The sequence below is a fragment of the Rhinolophus ferrumequinum genome, chromosome 15, assembly GCF_004115265.2.
Source record: "Rhinolophus ferrumequinum isolate MPI-CBG mRhiFer1 chromosome 15, mRhiFer1_v1.p, whole genome shotgun sequence".
Classification (NCBI taxonomy): domain Eukaryota; kingdom Metazoa; phylum Chordata; class Mammalia; order Chiroptera; family Rhinolophidae; genus Rhinolophus; species Rhinolophus ferrumequinum.
This window is the reverse complement of record NC_046298.1, coordinates 3,147,833-3,173,079: the sequence shown is the minus strand read 5'-3', so window position 1 is coordinate 3,173,079 and position 25,247 is coordinate 3,147,833. Positions and strand designations below refer to the sequence as shown.

At 39.2% G+C, this 25,247-nt stretch overlaps 1 protein-coding gene across 1 annotated transcript in view; it reads left to right on the top strand.

Moving 5' to 3' along the window:
• Nucleotides 1-25,247, top strand: part of ITFG1 (integrin alpha FG-GAP repeat containing 1) — a 128,188-nt gene that overhangs the window by 31,843 nt on the left and 71,098 nt on the right. The window contains exons 7-8 of the mRNA XM_033129558.1: nt 9,757-9,818; nt 15,859-15,940. Of these exons, the coding sequence (XP_032985449.1) occupies nt 9,757-9,818; nt 15,859-15,940 (144 nt within the window). The remainder of the gene's footprint in view (nt 1-9,756; nt 9,819-15,858; nt 15,941-25,247) is intronic.

Here is a 25,247-nt window from a genome sequence, read left to right as displayed (position 1 = left end):
GTTGGCTCAGTTGTTTAGAGTGCGGTGCTCTTAACAACAAGGTTACAAGTTCGATCCCCACATGGGCCACTGTGAGCTGTGCCCTCCACAACTAGATTGACACAACTACTTGAGTTGGAGCTGATGGCTCCTGGAAAAACACAAAAATAAGTAAAAGTTTAAAAAAAAATCACTTGACCACATATGAGAGGATTTCTTTCTGGGCTCTGTCTTCTATTATCCTGATCTATATGTCTCTATGCTAATATCACACTGTCCTGATTATTGTAGCTTTGTAGTAAATTTTGAAATCAGGAAGTGTGAGTCCTCCAACTTTGTTCTTTTTCAAGATTGGTTTGGCCATTTGAGGTTCCCTTGCATTTCCATATAAATTTAAGGATAGGATTATTCTGCCATGTTAAATATTATTCTATAAGTAAAATATGGAAAATTTGCAGAGCGTCAGTAGAACTTCCCTATCTGGCTTACATTCCACTTATTTTTGGTACAGTGTTTTAGTTAGGTTTTCAGTTTTAAAAGATGAAGGACTGATTCTCATGTAAGGCCCTTTGACATTAAAAAAGAAAGGTTAAATCTCTTCTCATTGAAGTGAACACTCTTACCATGGTCTCTAAAAGCATTCTACTATCACAGATCACATTCTAATTCTACTTCTACGTTCTACTTTCCCAAGGCAGGGAAGAGAGTTAAAAGAAGTTTAATTAAAGGTTTATTCGTCACTATAAGATTTGCTATTTGCATTACAACTGTCTACTTTCCATATCATTAAAGATATACTTTTGGAGTTAACATTAAGTTTCTTAAATTAATTCATGTAGCTGTTTGAAAGGAAGCTTTAATGCATTTGATACACACTTAATTTTCATGTGTAATCACTATTATACTTTTTTCTGCTTCAACAGAAATATATTTACAATTTCACGTGTGAAGTTTAGGGACTAAACTTCAAATTCCATGATCTTGAGGAAATTATTTACTTCTCAGAATTATCATTTTGTACAGCTTGAATGGATGTGAGAGCAATTTCTGTAATTGTCAAGTGTGGTTAGTGTGTATATTACATTAATAAGTAAGCTTTATCTAATATTTGTTTTTGAATGAGTTAGAGGCCATGAGTATGTCTCATTTTAATAAGTTGCTTCAACTTGAATTTTCTTAATCATCTGACTGTTCGGTTTTAATTTATTCCGTATATAAAGAACTTTATATACTTTAAAATGTCGTGTTCTAGTCATGTTAGCATTTCATTGCTGTCAGTATTGTAACTTCTAGAACTATGTGATTGTTCTCAGGCTTCTGATGAGCACAAATGTCACCTTCTGAGTGAAGCCCTCCCCAGATTCACCCAGGCACTGCATCCCTCTGCCAGCTCAGTGTCCTTGTACATGAGCATAATTCTAGCAGACACGTGGCCACTTTGTATTTGTTTCCACATCTGTCTCACCAGGATCAAAACATTCCTTGAGGGTAGGAACACGCCTCATTTGTGTGTTCTAACGCCTGACTAAGTGCGAAGTACATAGGGGGTGCTTAAAGGATGTTAAATGAGTGGGTAGATATGATCTGATGAGAAAGAAAAATCCTAAAGATCTTTTAGTCTAACTACGTCATTTTTATAGGCAAGGAAATGAAGCCCAGAGAGGTTAATGCTTTGCTTTACTTTGTCCAAGTTATTGGAATTTATTACACTTTTAAGTATTTTATCACTACACTGCTCTAGATTCAGCAAAAATATTCCCTTCCAGTATGTTCCAGAAATGATGTGTAGAAACCATAGAAATGGATTATCTCGTTAAGGCCACTGTTAATAATCTGCAGAAAGTTCCTCTCTGATGCTTAGAAAGGAAACAGATCAGTTAGGAAGAGAAGGCAGTACAGAATCAAGTTTCTAGACTGGATGGGACATAACTGCCTACTGAGAGGTGTGTTTTTGAGTGACAGCAAGCTTTAATGATTTTAAATACCTTATTTTGTATCTTTAACCGTCCCACCCTTAGATTTATTTACAAGAGGAATTAGCTGCTAAACTCTGCTGATCATATGTATTGTGGTTTGCAGTTTATTCTGACATAGCAGTTAGACTGGTACCTTCTACTCATAAATTTTAAAGCATTCAATTCATCACCTCGATTAAATTGTGCCACTTAAGAAATAAATTGCTTGCAGGGTGAATTTGATTTTACATGTCTAGCCACTGTTTTTGTAAGCAAAACTGAGGTTTCTTCTCTAACCCAGACCACCTGAGTAGAAGCCTATCATGCGGCTAAAATTAAGAATTCTGTTAAAAGTGGAATAACTCGGGAGACAGGAACGTATAAAAGATACGTTTGGCAGGAAAGAATTTTAACATCAGTGTACACTGACACACAGAGGAATTAAGTGCTCAGAAATCCAAGATGCCATGTTTCAGCTACCAAAAAAACCAATTTGTGGAGAATAATCCTTGTGTAGGCAGCTGTTTAAAAATTAGCAAGTAAGACATCCTTATAAATTAGGCATAGGTAGACGTGATAAGAAAGGGTCAGGGGTTTGGAATGAAAGGGACTAAGGGAAGTAGGTAACCTTGTTTTGTAAACCAAATGGATACAGACTTACTTGATTGCTTAAGAAAAAACATCAGCCCAAATGCACTTATAAAATTTGTATTATAAAACCTTCATTCAAGTAGACTTACTTTAATGAGAGTTGATGGAAAATCTGAAAATCTTAGTGATGATTAATGCCACGTTCCTGTCCTCCAGGTCCCTCCTTCATTAAGTATTATCATCTCTAATGAATGCTTTAATCTCGGAACGTAGGCCTCCTCCAGAAGATGGAGTGTCTTCCCATATTGGAATTTTGAAGTAATGTCTGTTAACCCATAGAAACATGACAAGGTTGGAAATATTAAAGCTGCAGACTGCCCCAGATTCTTTAAGACCCTGACCTCATAGGGGTAGAGGAAATATGACTTCATTTGAGACAGAGAAGCAACATCAGAATTCAAACTATTACTGTTTTTAAAGGTCCTTAACTTGCCATAATCACCTTGATTACATTCCTCTTCAAAATTCAGCATACAAGTTTTAAATTCCCTATGATAAAAATGTAGGAATTAAAGTATATCCATTCCTCATTTGTTAATAATTCTCATCAAATGAAAACTCTGACCTCCTTAAACATTCCATGTCAAGGCAGTTAACAGGCTCCCGTCATTATTTGCTGCCAGCAGCCTGTTGCTTGGCATTTATTGTTTTCCCCTAAGATTTTCGTGTTCATACATGGTCTGAAATAAATAAATCCAACCCTGTTTTTCTTTCTTACAACAAAAGTACTTCTGCTAACGATTTGACTGGTGAGGAAAGGCAGGGCGGGAGTATGCATGTCTTTACCCAGCGTTTTGGTCTTGTAGTCGCGTGAGCCTCTGTTCCAGAGTCTGGCGTCTGAGTCTCCGTGTAACCTGTGTCCAGCCTCTTAAGTTAGAGGTAGTCAGAACTCTCTGTCAGCATCACGAATCTTCATGTTGGGCCCAGTGTTTCAGGACAGGAAAAACAAAGAAAGGAAAGGGAAGCGTACATAGGGGGTTATGAACTTAAAAAGTGAGATTTTAAAATGATTCCTTGAAATGCAGACTTCCTCCTGAGAATAGTATCTTGTGAACGGGGACCCCATTCAAACAGGTTCCTTATATCATCTTCCTAAATTAGTACATCTGTACAGAATATTATTTGGCGGTATTATTTGATACAGACAATGTAGGAAGGTAGGGTTGGTTTTCTGCAAACAAATGTAACCAAAGCAATACTCTATCAGAGGTTTCAAACTGAGTCTGCAGACGTGTTTTTAATTTTTTCCCCCATACTGCTTAAAATGTTTTGAATTCGATTCCAATGTTTTTAAAATACTGGATTTTCCAATTTAAAAAATCATGTTTTCACAACAACAAGTGGCCGGAGCTAATCGGTCACCATCCTCTTTGGTCAGTGAATGGCTCTTTTCGGGTCATTTCAGCCCCCTCATTCCTGCTGCCTCTCATTCTGAAACCCTTAGCCACTTAGTACGTGTGCCTGAGCCTTTCTACTATTTGATCATCTTGGTTATTTAATTGAGAGCCTCATGCCTTCCAGTGTTTGAGTCGGTGACCTCTGAGCTACAGAATGCAGTTGAACTTCTGCTGCCCGGGGGAGACTTGGTGGCATTCGCTGGTTTCTTGTAATGATTTCAACAGTCATGTGACCCTCAGTGTACTTTTCTATGAACAGTGGAAGCAGGTGAAAGATATTTTGATTCCATCCTCTTATGCTGCCCTTTCACTAATATAACCAGGCCTAAGAAAAACTGGACAGTACTGCAGAACAGACGTCTCTATGAGCTTGGCATAGCCTTCTGGCTCAAGCAGAGCAGCAGTACAGATTATGATGCAGCTTTGAACCATCCTTTGTGGCAATGTCTGAAGCTTCCAGAAGATACTACAAGTCTTACATTAACTGTATTTTCCCAGAATGAGCCATAGTATTACTCCTTTGGAAACACAACGACTATCATCATCCCAGGAGACTTTGTTTATGCAGGAACTCTAAATGACATATGAATATGTTTTTAGAATTTCCATTGGAATATTTTTCTTAAAACGTTGAGACTTCACACTGAAAGAATACAGTGCAATCATTAAACTTTGTTTTCATTTTGCCTAACATGGTTTAGTTCACATAGTCAAACTTCCAATTTAAATTTCTAAAACTCCTTAAGGCTTCCTTTTGATGCCAACTTGAGCCAGAGGGCTCTTCATTTGAAGGGAAGGCTGTGCTTTACTTGGCAAGGATAAAAGTGCAGCAGCTTAATCCTTCCAAGCTATGAATGGAGATAATTGAAGCCTAAACTATGTAATGTTTTTGTACACACTTACTTGCCTATGTGTCTGTATTTTCTGGGTGAGAAACTGCATGTGCACTGAATATTTTCACTATTCTTGTTAGAAGAATATAATGAAAAAGGATGTCATTGAGTTGGGGTTTATAGTCCGAGTTTTTCACTAACTCACGATGTGATTTTTTGTGAAGGATTATTCCTTCAAGTGAATACCAATGATGTCACCTATCATGTTGTTTCTATTAATAATTTTTAAATTAGTTTTCAAGGCAGGAAAGGCAAACCCATATCCAGAACAGGTGTCTACTGTAAAATGAATTGCTGCCACTTCTTTGATGGAGGGGCCCAGTGTAATCTCTTTGCCCCCAACTTTATTCTGGCCCACGCTGCACCACATTCCCTGCCCCCACGCCCTGATCAAGCATCTGCAGAGTATAGTGTCAGGCACACTCCCTCACCTGGCCCCCTCCAGGGCATGTTAACTGGGTCCCGGACTTCTTTCGGGCTGTAGCCCCTTCTCCCTGACGTGCCCATCACATTCCTGGTCAGGTTATCTTCTAACTTGTCTCACCTTTGGCCTGGTGGCCGGGAGAGAAGGTGAGGCGGGCTGTGGGAAGTGGGAAGCTTGTTGCCTAATGGGGGCAGAAACTTCTCCATCCTCTCAAACAGGAGCTCACACCAGCCTTTAACCATGAAAAGGGGGCTGTTTCTGCAGGTTCTGAAGGTCCAAGTGAATGGGGGATGGGTCGAGATTTTGAGGTTCATCACTCAGATGTTCCTATTCCATGGGTCCCCAGCTGGGGCCCCAACCTTAGCACAGCAGACCTGCTTAGGCTGAGAATCGAACCTTGTTGGGGGCTCTGCTCTTACTCACCATTATGTCCTAGTCCGGCTTCCCAGCTTTCCTTGCCCTCCTGCTAGAGGAGATTAAGACCTTTTATATGCTGCCCAACAGGCCCTCTGGCTTTCTCCCGCAGCTTTGAACTTCTCACCTGTCGTGCTCAGCCTTGGCCCCGCCCCTGTACTTCCTCAGCTGAACTTGGCAATAGCCATCTGATGTCACTGTCTGTCTAGTTAATGTTTGCCCCATATTTCTCAAAAAGCCTGAAAGGTCGCACGCACTAGTGTGTTCCCTTCCACCAGAATACCACCCCACGACAGCACCAGGAAGAGAGAACGCGACTGCCTGTACACTGCTTACCCTCAGTGAAAGGTCCTTATCGCCAGCCCGTGGTACGTGACCCAACTCCAAACTCTTTTTGGTGTCAACTGGTGTAGATGGGAGCTATTCCCTGGGAAGCAGACTGAGATGGAGACCAGTGTTCAAGAAGTTTAATTTGGGGGAGCGCTCTTATAGCGAACACTACTGGAAGGGAGGGAAGAAAGCAGAGCCGACTCCGATTCACTGTCAATCAGAACCTCACCTGACACTGGAACCTCTGAAAGTGGGATGGCCCTGCAGGTGTTCTGAGTTGTGACGAGGGGGGACTAGCCTTTGTTCCTCTGAGCCGACCAGTGGTGAACGCAGGCTGGCTCTGAACTGACCAGAATGTGGTGAATGCAGGCTGGCACAAAAAGGGGCGCAGCCTTTGGCAAGATAGCTCTCTGTTCAGCCAGTGCCCTTCCCAAAAAGGGCTGACAACTTGGGGCCGTCAGCAGTATTTCCAGCAGCCGTGGGAATAAGCCGTTCGTTCCTCAGAGACGACCTGGGTGGCATGTCACAGCATCCATTCCAGTTTCACTGAATGTATTTCCTTTCATTGTATTGTTTAAATTACTGTTAACCACGTGGGAGGGTGAGAACTTCATTGCTTTGTTGACTACAATTTTTTCCTGTTATTCTATTCTCATATCATTCAGTCTTGAGGCATGATTCTTCATATTGAATTGTTATTAATTATCTCTATTTTTATTTCTCCACATAATGAATCATTTATTCTTTTCTATAACCTCTGCATAATTGAATAGTGAAATGAAATTTTTTAAATCTGTTTTACAAGGTACTACTTCCACTCCTTTATCTCACTTTACTGTTTTTCAAAGTCTTAATAAATAGCTAGTGCAACTATGAAAATATACAGCCAGCAAACAGTGTGTTACAGTTCTTAAATTTTCTAAACATGAATGAAACAACAGGAAGCTCATAATTTATCTTTTATGCACATATTTTGAGATTACTACAACCTCAGTAGAAGAAAACATCTGCCTTGTTTTTCCGGCATGGTGAAAGGTTGCTGGTGGCTATCCACCACTCGCCTCTGACTAGTCCTGTTTGGCCATTTGTGGTGACACAGTAGCTCTTCCAATTCAAGGAAGCCACCTGGCTTCAAGGTCATGAGCCTTCGACCCCTTCTTGCAAAGACGCCTCTTCATTTATTTATTCACAAACGGATTAAGAATTTTGACAGTGTAATGTTTTCAGTTAGAACAGATTCACTTGTGTCATATTATGTAAGAGCCTAATTGCCCCATTTCTGGATTTTGCTTCTTTCAAATAGCTCAGACCTTGTATTGACATGGTTCTCAGTGATTCTTAGAAATTTCTGTGGCTGTGAGTCCCTGATCGCTTTCTTATGCTGATTATCCATTTTTCAGATAACATAAAAATGTAACAGCTTTTAAACATTCTTAGTACACTAGTTGCTGTGTAAAGTAAAAAGAAATATTTGTTTTTAATGAAATGCTTTAACATAAGACCCTTCTTTTCCCAAGATTTCCCATTTGAAGATGCAATGACTATTTTTAGACAGCCCCAGCAAATTTGCAAGAACCACTGTGTGTGTGTGTGTGTGTGTGTGTGTGTGTGCGCGTCATGATGTCACTTCGTTATTCAACAATCATTTGAACACATACTATTTCCAAGCACATAGGAACCATAGAGCTGTAAAAATCAATTAGGCTTGATTCCTCCCCTCAAGAAGCTCAGGAAAGACAGATAAGAAACCAGAATGTCATGGTACATTGTAGTAACCATGACAATGGCGACATGATAGTGGACTGTCAGTGGAGGGAAAGCTATGCCTAGGGAAGGATGGAGACATTTGAGCTAATTTTGAAAAATCGGTTCACCAGGTGGCTGTGAGGTGAAAGGGTACTGCTGAGAGAAGTTTCTGGGGAGGGAGTAGCAGGAAATGAGCCTGGCAACGGTATGTAGGCCTTCCTGTGACAGGTGAGGTTACCTTGCCTCCCGGAAGACGTGGAATGAGATCAGATAACACACTTTCGCTTTTTTAATCATGCTGATGGTCTTGGGGGGTGCATGGGAGGAGAGGAGGTCGGCCGTGGTGGTTCAGCACACAAATCGCGGGTAACATTAGGAGGTTTTCCGGGATGAGTATGGAAGTAAACACTTCAGGAGGAATGTGCCTTTGAGGAAAGAAATTATCTTCGTAAAAGACTACATTTCTGTAAACACAGGCAAAGCGTCCCTAGGTGTGGTGAAAATTAATGCAAAGCTATTCGATACATTGACATGAAGACAGGGTCCACATACTCGGGGTCAGGAGCTTTGAGTTGAACTCATAAGAAAAGTGAACAAATAACATAGCTTCTGGGAGATGCTAGGAAAATCTTCATTATAATTACTACATAAATTCACATCATTAAATTCATATGAAATCTTTACAGTAAACATTAAAATATGAATGATAGTTTTCTAAGCATTTAGTGGGGGGGGAACCTCTTTAAAATAGTCGTGGTCTTCACATTACTCTGAATACTTTTCATTTTTTAAAGCACAAAAGAATAATGTTTTAATATTCCTGTGAGTCAGCTCATCATTTTGAAATTTTCTGTACTCACTAAGTAAAATAGCCACTCTGCAAACATAATAAATGCTTATACTAGAATAGATGTACAGTTCACCTGGCCTTGTATTAAGGGGATGTTTGATTTAACCATTAACCTATTGTGGTTTTTTTAATTTCATTAAAATTATTGTAGTTTTCAATAAAACAAACTTTCTTTAGTTAGAATATATGGAGATAATTCTACTACTCAAAATTTGAACTATAACTTATTGTTCATTTAATGTGAGTGCTAAAGATTTTGGATGCTATAATATTGTGATTTAAAATAATGCTTGAACCTGACTATGATAAATAGATATGTGCTGCTTTTAGGGAGAGAAAACAAAATGTGATTATGATCAGAATGTCTTTTTTAAAAAAAATATAGTCCATCTTATGTTAAAAAACAAAATTCAACTGGTAGATTTGAAGATTCTAATTGCCTTTTTTAAGTGATTCATGAATCGGGCAGCACCTCATCCAGCAACTGGCAGGATGCTCCAAGGGGGTGCACAAAATGGAAGGTTTTTACAGGAAAACGGGTTTTTACAGGAAAAGGGCAAGGGAACTACGCTGTTTCCCCGAAAATAAGACCTAGCCAGACCATCAGCTCTAATGCGTCTTTTGGAGCAAAAGTTAATATAAGACCGGGTCTTAAATTATATAAGATCCTGTCTTATAGTAAAATAAGACTGGGTCTTATATTAATTTTTGCTCCAAAAGACGCTTTAGAGCTGATGGTCCAGGTAGGTCTTATTTTCGGGGAAACATGGTATTAGCAAGAGAAAAAAGGGTTCTTTTGGGGCCTGAACATCTTTGGGGGGGAAAAAAGGGGAGGATTCTTATTATCCAGATTGCCTCCTCTTTCTGTAGGGGGTGGAGAGGCCCTATGTGACAGATTACTGGTGATTGAATACTTTTGAAGGATTACTACATTTTCCTTAATTGCAGTGATGCAGGATCATCTACTTTTCTTTGATAGGATCAAGCGTGTTAAAATATAATTTAAAACATGTTTATGTACAACTGTAGTAATAATATTTTCATGTGTTGCATTGCTTCCTGTTTTTAAATGTACACATCAGTAACACAACTTACAATTCTGTTATTTTCTTTCTAGATTTATTACTCACGACATTGTCACCCTCTAATACCTACCAGTTTGAGATATGGGAAAATTTGGTAAGAAATCTTTTCTTGGAAGCATTTTTAAATGATGGCTTGCAGTAAAAGCACACGATTTTTTAAAATAAAATGAAAGTAATCACTTGGTCAGTTGGTTTCAACAATAAATAGAACAAGTTTAAGAGTCTTTGGTTGCATTGCTGCATTCAAACTGCTGAATATTGCTGAAGGAAATGATTCATTCCACATCAATGCCTCGGCAGGGTTTTAGGCAGGACTGCCAATTAAACCAATCAGTCTGCCCTCATGTGCATGTTAACAGGGCCCCTGCTGCGCTGTCAGCTGTTGTGAGAGGGGACAGTCATTTAATTTGTCAGCATGATGGTTCGTTGAAGAAAACCCTCTTTAAGAGACCAGTTTTTCCTCCTTGCCTTCAGGCTTATAGAAAAAAATAAGAACAACAGACACTAAAGTTGACCAGGATTAAAAAGTCTTTCCCAATATACAGAGTGCCAAAAACAAATGTACACACATTTTAAGAAAGGAAAAACTGTATTAAAATTGTAATGCTCAATACATACTGATAACAAAAGATGAATACAAGTCGTGTGTACATTTTTTTGACACCCCTGGTATATATTTTTTAACTGCAAATAGAAGGTTCCCAAACTGATGGCATGATTTTATTTAATTTTTAGCTTGATGTAGATTATATGAAAGATTAATTAGTAAAGACTAAATCACCCCACATCTGAAAGTTGTATTTCAGGCTACATAATAGAGGACAGGATTTGAGGACAGGTCAAACTGGCGACTGAGTGACATTCACCAAATAGTGGTCAGGTATCGAGCCTCACCTTCCTCACATGGAATCTGGGTGTAAGTGTCTTCACGGGAGGTTTGTGAAGATTAAATGAAACAATGTGTGTGAAGTGCCTGGCACACAGTAGACGCTCACCAAATTTTAGTTTGAGATCTCTTGATTTCCATCTGTTTCCTCTTGATTGCCTTTTATTTAATCAAAATACTGATGAAAAATAAGCAGATGCAAAAAATTGTAAAGCACACGCTTGGGGGAGAATTTGCATTCCCAGCCATCTCTTGTAGCATAGCCAGTGATGTTGGTCATGATTCAAATTTCTTCATGGAAGGACACACGGTGGGGGGAGGAGCTTAGTTTAGACAAGGTCAGGGTTTCTGAAGACTGCTGATTACTTCTAAACTAGGCAGCTTGATCCTTTTTTTAAAAATGGGGCATGGAAAAGGAAGAAAGACTTCTAAACCAGAAAGTTTTATCTTTGTTTAAAGTACTACTTTTATAAAAAATATAATTATATATGTTTTTCTGATGATAGAAGTATGGTTGTTTTATGATTATAGTAAATTAAATCTCCAAATACTGAGGGGACGTTTCTTTTCAGGTGGCCTTGAAAATAATACCTCAAGTGAATCTTGAGGTATTAGAAAATGAGAAAATCAGTCATTTTGATTGATTAACTTGATCTGTCTGGGGACGTGGAGTCTCATTACAAATAAATGTAACATGTATATAAAATTATGAAATACATATATGATGTATATCAGAATGAATATATCTGAAATTTTTATACATTAAAAATGTCATTTATATACAAAGCAGCTCATATTGTTATTACTAAATGCAGAGTCAAAGTATCAACTTTTTGTTTTTTGTGGATTTCTGACCCATTTTGAAAAAAAAAAACTTGAAATCAATTAATGAGGCGAAAGAGTTAAGGTAATAAAATGAAGCAACTCCACAGGAGAAAAATCTTCATGAAGCGACTAGATTTAGAGTGGGAACTTTTTTCCTTCATTATTGTTTTCTATAAAGAAAATTAATACATGGGCTATTGGACAGTAGATACTAAGGGGTATTCTTGCTATGAAGCAGTTGGATCAGTAAGGTCCCCATTAGTACAAATTAAGGTGAGTGTAGACTCAAAACTATTAGGTTGGTGCAAAAGTAATTGCAGTTTTTGCAATTTTTTTTTTAACCTTTTAAATTGCAATTACTTTTGCACCAACTTAATAGTTCAGATAAAGTGTAGGTTTTGTAAAATGGAGGATGATTTTCAATTAGAAATTGGACGGTTTTCAGTAACATAGTAATTGGCCAAAACACCTCAAAACCTATAAAACCATATTAACTAGTAGAAGAGTAAGAGCTGCAGCAAATCTTTTTAAAGTATCGCTTGCGCACACAGCCACATGGCAGGTGCTCTGGGAGACCGAGGAGGGAGCAGAGCTTGTCAACCAGGAGGGGGGCGGAGATGTGAGTGAGGGTGACCCTGGCTGGCAGGGTGAGAGGCTCACACCTCATGGAAAGGAGTTCAAAGACAGCCGTTGCTTTCATTTGGTCTGCCCAGGACCATCAGGGGCGGCTTCAAAACGGAGGTTTTGTTGAAATAGGTAGCACGGAGAGCAGGATTTTAGTGATTGGGAGAGAGGAAAAGGAAGAGGCGGGCCAGGAAATGCACAGGAAACACAGGACCTATTCAGAGAGTGGCAAGTGGGTGGTATGGCACCAGGACATGGAAAGGTGCTGAAAGGAAATAGTAGAATTGGTTTGGACAAGACCAGGAAAGGCCTTGACTTCTAAACTAAGTAATACGAACTTTTAAAAATTTATTAAAAAAAAAAATTATTGCAAAGCTTTTAAACATTTCAGGACTTTAAAAGCTTTCCTTATTGCAGTTAATCTGGTTACTGCTTATCAGATAGGTTTGCATGGAACCTCTAGGGGGTGGGAGATAACTTAGGTGGAATTTACTAAAACCTGGGAAAGCAGAGGATGATTAAAGGAGTAAAACATTGGGAATGAACAAGAAGGGGTAGACATGAGAAGACAGGCTGACCATTAATGCAAAGGTGACTTGTGTTTTATGCTGGTGACCAGAAACAGAAAAGACAAAAGGAAGTATTTAATTTGGGGCAGGAAAATGAAAGTATTTTAGATAAGAGACATATCCAGGAAGTGGCTAGAAAGATAGGACTAGAGCTCAAGGAAGAGAGTACATCAGTGTCATGAAGGGAAAGAGGTAAGAGAAGAAAGGCAAAGCCCGACCCTGGAACAACACCCACCCCCTTTATGTCAGAAATGTTCCATCTTGGCACTGTTGCTGTCTTAGTCTGGACAATCCTTTGTGGTGGAGATCAGTCCTATACATTGCAGGTTGCTTAGCAGTATCCCTGGCTTCTACTCACTTAGTTGCTAGTAGCTGTCCCCCAGTTGGGACAATCAGATGTCACCAGACATCACCCAATGTCTCCTGGAGAACAGAATCACCCCCAGTGGTTGTGGAGAACCATTGCTTTACGTGAATAAAGATGTGGGCACATAGCCATCATTGTATATTGCTTTCTGATCATTTTTTAGCATAAGTGTGGCAGTTTTAACATTAAATGTGAAACCATGCAGGCCAAACCATGGGCAGTCGCCCATGAGAAGATACTTGTTACAGCACAGCACTTGTGGTTGGAATTCAAGCAGAATGTAGTAGAGAGCCTCCTCTGTCAGTGGTGGTGGGTGAGCTGCTTCAGGGGCGGTGGTCGTTGTGGCAGCAGCAATAGTGTCTGACTACTCGAGGTCCTACTACTAGCAGTGCGTGCTAGCTCAGGACATACTGTGTGCATACACCGTAACAAGCCCTTGGCACAGATGACCTCCCAAACCTGGTAAAAGTACATTTTAGAGATAAGTAGGTGCAGGCTTAGATGAGAACTAACTTACTCAGACCTCAAGGCTAAGCAGAGTGGAGCTGGCAGCTCAGCTAGGAAATCTGTCCCTCAGGCTTGTGCCCTGAAGTCAATGTGCAGTCATGCAGAAACAAGAGGGCAAAGAAAAGGTAAGAAGCATCGCCACAGCAGCACCCCAGTGACGTGGCCCGTTTTGGGGTTGCAGACGTACAGTGCAGGCTGGTAAGAACAGCGTGGTGTGTAGAGCGTGGGACAGAGTGAGTGGTGTCACATCGCACCCCCTGGGAAAGTCACACTTCAGAACACTTTCTAATCGAGCGATCCAGGGGCCCTGCAAGTACACAGTGCATTTCCCCTGTCACAGCCCAAGAACCAGACCCCAAGCGGCGCCCCTTTCCGCCAGGCTCTTCTGCTCTCTCGGCATAAGAGTATCGGTCACGTTTGTCTTTCCTACATTATGTAGGTATATAGCAGCTTCATTTTCGGAAATGTGTCACTCTCTGTCACTTTAGATGTATTATCTAATAAGAGTGACAACATTGATGATGAAGTTTATGAGTCATTTTTTTAATCAAATACCAAATATGTAGACGACACTAATCTGAATGGAAATTAAGTTAAATAGGTTTGTACTGCCAGATGGAGCGCAGAACCAGTGGTGATGATGATGGGAAGTTAAACTCGGTAAAATAAAGAACTGTCCTTTCCCCCAGTTACATCCCAGCTAATGTGTTCTGCATGCTCTCACCGTGGCAAGAACGTGCTCTCTATCCAGCAATGAGAGGGAGGAGTGCTGTTCTTCTGCTGAGGTTCTCGGTGAATGTGGCACCTCAGACACGGAGGCCGTCACCTGGGAAGTACTCACTGTCTCTTGATGGTGCATCATGAGGCTATATCTGGAAACATTTCCAGATGTACTTATTAAATTTAACATCGTCAATGGGCAGTTCATCACTTGAGTCGGTCTAATGGGTTGGTACCCAGCTTTATGTTATATGAGGCTGATGTGTTTTAAGAGAGTTTCCATTCACTCTAACATCATTATATCCCCTCTGTACCCAGTGCTCTGAGCTTTCTAAAATGCAAAAGCACCTGACACTCTAGTCAGAAATTTGGCGACTAGGATACATCTCTAATGTAATTTCAGGTACTCAGGAAGACTGGAGGGGAACCCTAAGGTTTAAGACATTTACGTAAATAAGATTGCTATAGAAAAAGCATTCAAACAGTACCTCAGATGCTTTACAGATGGTAGGGGAAACATGTTTCTGCATGGGATAATGGATTGTTAAAAAGGTTGGAAAACTTCCTGTCATAAGACATCTTACTCACTCGTGGTCCTTAGGCATTGGGTCTTCATGCTTTCAAGGAAGTGATGCCTTTCTCTGTCAATGTCAGAGAAGAGTGCGTCAGAAACTAACTTGCAGATCTGTAGTAGAGAAATCTTTAGAAGAACAAAGGAAGAAAAATGTTTTAAAATATATAAGTATCCTATACAAAGTGCGTAGGAATCAGAGTCAGTATATCACATCGTCGGTAGAGATGTCACTGATGAGAAGAGAGCTCCATATGAACCTGGAGCTCAAAGTCTCAGTCTCAGTGATGTGGTTTATTTTCTTGTGTAGTACTCCAATTACATAAAAGAAAGGTAATAATTTAAAAAAATGCATATTAATTTTGCAAGTCAAATGTGTGTTGCCTCCTTTTGGAGAGAGTACCTGAGATGAAGGATCTCTCCTGGGTTCTCCTTTTCATTTTTGTTTAGCTTATTCGCCTCTGGTTAGTACATGGCAGCTGTTGTAATCTTTTCCTCCCCTTCTCATTGATACATCAACTTGAGTTGATAATGAAGTGGCCCTTTAAGAATCAATATAACTCTCATCCCCTTTGAGGATCTTTTCTTAATAGTCCCCCACAGATTCTTCCGTTGAAATCTGTAAAACGTGGCGTCTTTGCTACTTGCTTATATCACTTGTAGGTTACCTTCAGAAATTCTGTTTTCCTGATTTATATCTCATCTCCCAACTGGACTGTGAGCTCTTTGAAGGTAGGAACTACTTTTTATAGTTCCATATGTTTCCAAAACTCTCTATGGTACTTAAAGTAGAAGACATTCAGTATGTCTGAAATTCATGATGATGATTTACTAAAGGATGTCATACCAGAATTGACAGCAAGGAAAGCAGTCCAGGTGTACCTGCTTTATCAACTCACAGCAGTTTCTTTTGTTTTATGATAAAAGTGGAATGGGAAATGGGAGTAATTTTTGTGCAGTACAACAAAAGCCTTAAATTATTCCCCTGCTTTAGTTAAAATGCTTTATTTCACACCTGATGAATGAATTATGATGGTCTAATCCAAAAATTTCTGCCTTTAACAGGATGGCAATTTCTCTTTCAAGACTGTATTTGAAAAACCTCAGAATATGATGGTGGTTGGACAGTCGGCATTTGCAGACTTTGGTAAGATTGTTTTCATCTTTCAAATTCTCCCCTTTTCTCTGACTTAGTCATTAATTTCCCACATCAGAAAATAACTTCAGTATCTTCAGATCTATTATAGATGTAAAAGATGCCTATTCTAGTATGATACATGGCCTGTGGTCAATTCCTCCAGGCAATAAGGAGCAATTCATGACATGGATGTTTAGATTATAGTTTGAACCCAAGAGGTTCCTGTTTGCAAGAAAGTCTTGTATATCCAGGTTAGGAAACCAAAATGATTGGAATTGACCTGACCTCTTTGAACTTGAATACTAAAAACCATTATTATTTACATCTTAATGCTGAAGAAGAGTAACATCTATTATGAATTCGCTACAAGAGGACATAGGAGTCTCTGTTCTCCATAGATTCTGTACAGTAAACCAAGTTCACATTGGTTAGGAACTTCCAAAACATCTGTGGCTCTTTCACCCTTTGTCAGGGTTATAATTGAAAGGGTTTTGGTATTAGGTGGGAAAGTGGTCTCCATGACCACCCCTAAAGAGGTGAAAGCTCACTCCCTTCCTGCTTTTCCTTTATTCCTCCTACAAACACCTCAGCCTGTTCCTCAAAAATGCAGGTGACACGTCACCACATCCAGAGGCCTCAGTTTCTCATTTATGAAATGAGAATGACGATTATTTCCACCTCACAGGACACTGTGAATGACACCGTGTAAGGAGAACACAGTGTCAGGCACATAGAAGCACAAGACATTGCTGGATAGTTTGAATCTTTTCGTTGGGCTTACCTGGGTTTGTTTTCGCTGCTGCTCTGTGCTCAGTTAACTAAATCAGCTCGTCGTCGTCCAGTGTCATAGAGACGTATCCCAACTCAGCTAAAGAGGAGGTTCCCTAGTGTTATTTGATGGAAATTTCAACACGGACCTCCATGCTGTACTGTGTTTTAGTTTTTCTACACTAAATATTACTTAGATTTTGAGCAGGTTTCTGGTGCCTGATTTATAGTCTTTAATGGAAATAGTCAAGTGATAGAATACATGAAATTATTTTTTTAATTTGCTGATTGACCTGATTAGCTGGATTAATGACGAGTCCCTTTGCAAGTCTCTCTCTAGGCAGAAAGTATATATGCATTATATAATTCTCCGGGGGCTCACAGACCCCTTTAGTCCTTGGCTAAGAACCTCAAAATTAAAGTTATTCGTTTTATGATTGTGTGTTTTGTATGATAACGTGCCTTGCTTTTAACAAAATTTTTAGTAGCTTTACTTTGAAGTCTTAAAAATCTACTGTGTTTACAGTAACTGTAAAATAGATATTTACATGTTGGGCTTTTTTAAATGTGTAAAATATAGGATATAGTCAATTAAGAAACAACTATATTTCTCCCCTGTTTTTAATAACTTTAGGTAGTATATCAGTAAACTTTTTTAATATATCAGTAAACTTTAAATAAATATCTCACAACGTCTGTTTAAAAGTCCATGTATTCTTAGTTGGGTATTATTTAAAAAAAAAAAAAAAAACAAGAAGACTGCTAATGAGTCCAAAAAAAGCAGATGGCATTGAATAAGTTTATGAATATTAGCATGTACAAAATACACATTTTCCTATACATTTGAATACGTCTGTGAATTACATCCTTCCCTCGATCCTTCTCCCCTCCAACTTCCTTTGAACCAAGTCGAGGGAAGTAACTGACAGGCATGAAGTGAGCATGATTTCAGAAATTTGCCATTCATTTGGTTAAAAAAATAAAATTCCTGAATAAATGGTATAGCTTACAGGAAGAACCCTGTTCCAAAAATCAGTGTTTAAATGACTCCCAGCTCATTTACATTGTGTAGGAACAGCTGTTTTTTTACAACTATGATGAAGTGTTTAGCTACTAACATAAAATATTAAAAGATATTAAAAATATTCTAAAATTAGGCTATTCTGGTATATCCAAAGTGAGGTGGGTAGCATGGTTTGAAATCAAATCAGGAACCTTTGGCAAACAAAGAAAGGAAATAACTAAAATCATGCGTGGCTTAACGACGGGGATAAGTTCTGAGAAATGCATCATTAGGTGATTTCGTTGTGCAAACATCACAGAGTGCACTCACACACACCTAGATGGTCTAACCCACTGCCCACCTGGACTACCTGGTCCAGCCCACTGCACACCTAGGCTACCTGGTCCAGCCCACTGCACACCTGGGCCACCTTGTCCAGCCCACTGCACCCCTGGGCTACCTGGTCCAGCCCACTGCACACCTGGGCTTCCTGGTCCAGCCCACTGCACACCTAGGCTACCTGGTCCAGCCCACTGCACTCCTGGGCTACCTGGTCCAGCCCACTGCACACCTGGGCCACCTGGTCCAGCCCACTGCACACCTGGGCCACATGGTCCAGCACAATTCACACCTGAGCCACATGGTCCAGCCTAGTGCTCCTGGGCTACAAACCTGTATCATACTGAATACTGTAGGCAACTTGTACATAATGGTAAATATGTATGTATCTAAACATATAAATACAAAAAAGGTACAGCAAAGATATGGTATAAAAGATAAAAGGTGGTCCACTGCATAGGGCACTGACCATGAATGCAGCGTGCAGCGCCGGAAGCTGCTCTGGGGGCGTCACTGAGTGAGTGTGAGTGAATGTCAAGGCCTAGGACGTGACTGCACACGAATGTACACTTTACCAGCACTGTACACTTAGGCCACACTAAATCTGTAAAACAACACAAGATTAGATCAAGCACAAGACACGATGCAGTCAAGAGACACGCTAAGCGCGAGATACATGAGGCTGCTGTTGGTGTCACACTGTGTTACAGCAAACTTTATTTCCATAAGCAGGAAGAAGACACTAAAGTAATGATTCAAGGAATAGTGTAGTAAATGCATGAAGCAGGAAATAGTCGTTTATTAGCCAGTATTCTGTGCTGTACATAATCATATGTGCTGTACTTTTAGACGAACGGCAGTGCAGCAGGCTTGTTTACACCAGCGTCACCACACGCACGAGTAACGCATTGCACTATGACGTTATGACGGCTACGACATCACTAGGTGACAGGAATCCCTCAGCTCCCTCATAGTTTTCTGGGACCACACCCCCACTCCCACCCCATCCCCGTGTATGTGGTTTGTTGCTGACTGAAATGTCATTATGTGGCACATGACTATTCAAACCAATTATGATGTGCTTTATTTCTTTCATAAAACAAATACTTTCCCAGAGATCAGCTAAATAAAACTCCATGGAATGTTGCACAGCCAATAGAAATGAGGGCAGTGAAGATTCTGTAAGGAGAAAAGAGCAGGACATAATTATCTTTTAAAAAAACAGACTAGAAAGAATTAGGACAAAATGGTAATGGTTGTGTAAGTAGGGTAATAGGTTATTTTATTTCCTACTTTTCAGATTTTCTGTTATGTGGTTAGACTCATTTAAATATTATTTAATAATGAAAAAGTAAATTATAGAAGAGTAATAGTCAGTAATAATGGCAAGAAAGAAACCAAAGTATGTACTTAAAGTACTGTCAGATTCTATCCCATTACTTCTGAGTTCTTATAATTGACCCTGTCTTCTGAGTCTCTTGGCCAGCTCCTTTAGAGATCAGGTACTTTTACACAGTCTTTAATTCCTGCAGATAAAATGCAAAAAATTACACCTCTGTTAGGCTTAAAACTCTGTGCTGAACACCATGTAAGAAAGCCAAGATGTTTTAGGTAATGTCCTTGTCTAGTTAGGAAGACAAAAGACAAACGTGTAAAAAATATATATATATTTGTTTTTATATGTATACATCTACACACATATGTATGTATTCATATATACATATGTGTATAGATGTATACACACAGAGAAGAATAAAGAAGCAACTAGCTACCATGTAAGAGAAACCAGACAGTATTTCATTGTTATGTGTGAAGTTAATGCCGTAGACAAAGTATAAAGTCTTGTGGCAATACAGGTCACTGTCTGCTGAGAAAGGGTAGGACACCTCATGAAAGAGGTGGGATTTTGGAAAGGACTTTGAAGTGACTCTGAGGTTTGGCTAAAACTCATAGAGGTATGAAAACGGTGTGGTTAGTGACTAGTGAATTAAACTAGTTTGGTTTCAATAGAGTTTCTGTAAAAATGTGGAAACATAAAAATGGCCGATGAACACATTGGATTACCAAATGAGTAACAAATGAACAAATGTTAATTTTATTCAGTGAAAGTAGTAGGAAGTAGTAAAAGAGTGTTGAATAGCTCTTTCTTAATAACTTTTTTAATTGACTTCAGAAAGCAAAGTTGAACAAAATCTTTTGGTCTGGTGGGTTTTGCAGAAGGTAATGCTTCCTCAGCATGGAGAGGAATTCAAGGCAAGATTTTTAGAATCTCTGAGATGCTCAGGATTTTTATATCAAAAGAGAGGTAAATTGAAACAGTTTTAAAATACTGGATTTTGTAGGGATGGAAACCAGTCAGGAGATAGGTCATGGCATGAGCTGGGAACGTGAGCTGTCTACATTAATAAATGGAGGGACAAGTATGAGAAACTTTGCAAAGAAAGAATCAGTACATTTAGTGATTGGTTTGACACTACAGAGAGTAAAGAAAAACAAACAATTACCTCTGGATAACTAAAAGAATCATTCCTTTTCTACCAGCCTTCATAGTGATAGGTAAGTCGGAGAGGAAGCTAGTTTGTATATTAAGATATTTTAGAGTCATCACATTCATAAGACTAGTAAGACAAGAGAACTGGAACATTTGTGAAACCAGAGTTCAGGAAGAAAGCCAAAGCACGTTGAAAGTCCCTTAAGAGCCGAGAGGCCCAGACCTAATGAGCCCACCGAGGAAGAGAGTACATACGAATGGATTCGACAGAACTCTAATTCCTGAACTCTGACAACATGTGTCGTCGGGAGGATGGATATTATTTACCACTGTATTTGCACAGCTTCTTAGTAGCCTTTTGGCCATTTCTAGTGCAGTTTTATTCTGCCAGGATCAGAGTGGAAGCAAGCAGCTTGAACAGTTCTCCCTCTAGCCTGCTGGACTGTTGTCCCCTCAGCCTGCCCTGCCTCATCCCACCAAAGAGAGGCAACACCACTGTAAAATGTTGGTACAACAGAAATATTTGATGTGCACACATTACCAGGTGGCACGTCATGCGATTGTGAGACAGCCTTACAGTGTTCTTCTCATGTAAGTCCGCTCCGTCCGTTCTCTTTGCATTCCATGTCACCATGTCACAGCGCGCAGTGGTTACCATAGCAAAAGGGATTGATTAGTCCCTGAGTTTCTACTTTCTAGCAAAGACTGTGAGGCATCTGCCTTGGTGCGTCACAGATGCCAGATGTGCTTCTGATAAATATTTTGAATGCTTTTTGATTGGAAATGGTAATTTATACACCAAATTATAAAATTGCTACTGCAAAGTCTTGATTTCATACACACTCAGCATTTAAAGCAGACCAGGCTATACTTGTTCTTTTTAAGGTATACAGATACTGGGGAAAACTAGGAACCTAAATCCTGAAAGCCTTTACAGACAGGTTTGTATGTGACAGATTCTTCCCTTTCTAGGTAAGGCTAATTTTAGTAAAACTGTCTCTGACATATTGTATTCTCATAACTATACTGTTATTTTAATTGTTTAATGGTGCATGATATTATGAATGTATAATTAGCCCTATGAATTTTAACTTTTAAGTACTGAAATTCTGATATCTAGGCTCCCTCCAGGATGGTTTCTGTGGGTTAATTTTGTTCTTTTGAATGGACTTTCCTGTTTCTTTGTATCCGTTGGATTTTTTTTGTTGTACATTGGACATTTGAATATTATAATGTGGGTACTCTGGAAATCAGATTCTCACCCTTCCCTGTGGTTCGAGGCCATAGTAGTCTATTTGTTCAGGTAGTTTTCCAAACTGTCTTCACAAAGACTATCTTCCATGTCACGTACAGGGTGACCATTTGCTTTAAAGACTTTGTATAGACACACAGTTTCATTTTTCCATGGTTGCAACTAGCAGTAACATCACTAGGTCTGTATGGTAAGTGTCTACTTAACTTTTTATCAAGTTAGCAAACTGTTCTCCAAAGTGGATATACCATTTTAAGTTGTTACCGCCAAGGTCTGAGGGTTCCAGTTTCTCCACTTCCTTGTCAGCTTTTAGTGTGGTCATTCTTTTTTACTATAACCTTTCTGTTGAATATGTTAGTAGTATTTTGCCTTTTATTTTCATTTTCCCTATGACTAATGATGCTGAGTATCTTTTCAGATGTTTGTCATATTTTCTCTAGTGAAATGTCTTCCAGTTCGTTGTCCATTTTTTAATTGGTTGTGTGTCTTTAAGACTTCTTTGTGTACTCTCAATACAAATCTCGCATCAGATATATGATTTGCAAATCTTTTTTCCCAGTCTGTGGCTTGTCTTTTCATTTTCCTAAAAGAGTCTTTTGAGAAGCAAAAGTTTCAAATTTTTATAAAGTTGAATTTATCAGATTTTGCTTTTATGGATCATGATTTTAGTGTCATATCTAACAAATCTTTGCATAACCCACAGACAGAAAGATTTTCTTCTGTGTGTCCTTCTGTACATCTTCTAATTTTACCTCTTATGTTCAGGTCTATGAGCCATTTCAAGTTCATTTTAAATAATTTCTTAAAAACAATATGTATTTTTCCTCAGCTCAGAGTACGGTATTACTTAGATTATTTCCTAATCATAATATTTGTGTGTAGGGAGGGTAATGTCATAAAATGGAGCCCATTTGAGAGAATGTACTAGTATTGACTGGTAATTATTTGCTATAGCTCAGAGTGAGGAAGAAGCTTCAGGAATTTCTTGGTTGTCAGAGTTGCAATTACATAGATCCAAGTTTCGGTATTATAATCGAGCTGACAGTTCTTCACCCACGTAAAGATGTATAATTTGCCTAGAAACAAGGCTTCACGAAATGAATCATAGGGGGTAAAAAACCTGAAATTACTTGCTCTAAAATTGTTTAAAAGTTTATTGCACCTAGATTCAAGTGTTTGATATAGAATGAAATGTACTTTATATAAACATAACTCATCATTATTACCTCATTTATCAAGGAACTAAGAAAAAACATATTCCCATGTTAAGGAGAGGGAGTGACATTGGTGGATTTCATTATCCTTCGCAAATTCAGTGATTAACCAGATGAAATGGAGCACAACTGAAAGCTTTTTCACATGCTAGCACTATTATTTCACAACATCTACTGTTGAGCCAATACAGAAGCATGGTGAATGGTATGTCCTAAATGTTATTGTGGATTTCTAAATTAATAAGGCGCCATTTAATCTTCAGTGAAGCCATGCAGATGTGGCTATCACAGTTTGTTGACTTTTGACATCTAAATTTGGGCCATTGTGTTTTTCAAATTTTACTATTACTTAGTAAATACCCAGTTAGTGATGCAGAATACATTTGTTTTCCTGGCTGAAGAGCAAGGTAAAGAGGGCCGATCTCATAAAGCAACAAGGAGGCCTCGTGTCCACTCCACTTGTTTTGTGAATTAGAAGACTGAGTGTAGAGACTAAGGCAATGTGCTGGTGGCCCTGAAGCCGGGCAGTTCTGGGTATGAAGCCCAGCTCCTCCCCTCGCTTCCTTTATGAACCTACACAAAAGTTACTTGACCATTTTGTATTGTGGTTAGTACAGTGTTAGTATATCTGCGAAATAAAATATTTTAGAACAAGTGTTCACATTATTTACACCTGAACTGATAAACTCAGGAGATAAAAAGTCACATTGGAGGATGTACTCTCCGTCACTGGCCCCTGCCTTTAAATCCAGGGAAGACTAGTATTCCCCAGCAGTTGGCTATGTCTCTAATCCTGGTTGAACCCTTCAAAATTACATGTCAGTGTCAGTAAGGGAAGGAGATAGCCTTGGGTAATAAACTTAGACTTGAATTTAAATCCCAGGTTTATCTGCCACTTAACTACTCTTTGCCTGGGTGATGAATATCGGCAAGCATCAGTGTCCTCGCTGTCCAGTGGGAATAATAGTACTTTCGTCATGGTTTTTTGTCAGGATTAAATGTGATAGTGTATATAAAGGAACCTCTCCTAGGACTTAGCAGATGGTAAGGAGTTATCTTCTCTCTTCCTCCACCCAGAGCACACCCCTCTGTGTACCAGAGTGGAAAATACTATATATGTTTATGAAAACTGAGACAGCTGCGTGTCTACATGTCTTCTCCCCTTTTTCTTCTGTGATTTCTTTTCAGTTCTTAGGAACACACTTGAAAAGTGTTTATAAACGTGATAGTAAGTGATGTCTCAATTGTCCTGTAGATGACTAACCCCTCAAAGCACTCTGGTACCTTTGAGCAAACTGCTGAACTAATGAACAAGGTAGTTGAAAAGACTTACATCAATATTCTGAAGTTGTGCCTGACATCTGCCCCAGTCATTACCTGCGTCTGGCCATTCTTAAATCAGAAGCATTTCTAGAATCTGCGCAGTTGAAGGGACTCCTGGCCCAATCAGGTCTTGGCTCTTCCTCTCTGTGTGATCCTGGACAAACAATCTAGGCCTGAATTTTCCCATGTGTTAAATGATGGAGGTTAGGAATGGATATAATTTCTAAGGCCCTTTATATTTCTAACATTAACTATTTTGAATTCGGTGAGAAGTTAATCTAGTCAAAGTTGATTGTTAAAACAAAGGGATTAATAATTAGGAAAGTGTGTGAATAAAACCCCAATGTCAGGAGGGATTCTTCTGCTCTTGTTAAGTAGAACACTTTACTTTTAATTAATACCCATGCAATAATTGGAGAGGTCATAGCTGCCATAGAATTCATTGTTCACTTTGCTTATGATCTTAGCTACTTCATAATGTTTGATTCCCTCTTTGTCCTTTGAAAAGGTGTAGTAATAAAGATTTTAATCTTGAAAACGAGTATCTTGTGAGAGTGATGGTGTTATCACGGTTGCCAGTTATTTATTTCATCCATCCCCATCCTTCTGACAAGAAGTTCACTATATGTTTATGAAAACTGAGACAGAATTGGGGAAACAGAATTCAGCCAGAGCTAGAAAGAGTCAACAGATTCAGACATTTCAAACAGAAGAATCTTTTGGTGATGGTATTGGGGAGCTGGGGGATGTACTTCTTAAGGATGGGGAGCCGAGACCCGAGAGCGTGAAGTCCTCATAGCGTGTGGGGTATTGATGGCTGACCTAAATAAATTGTGTCCCTCGGTGGCAATTATAACTACTCTGCGCTTGGGAAAGATGTTGATCTTCTAAGAAAATAAGTGCTAATTAGCTCATTGGTTTTACAA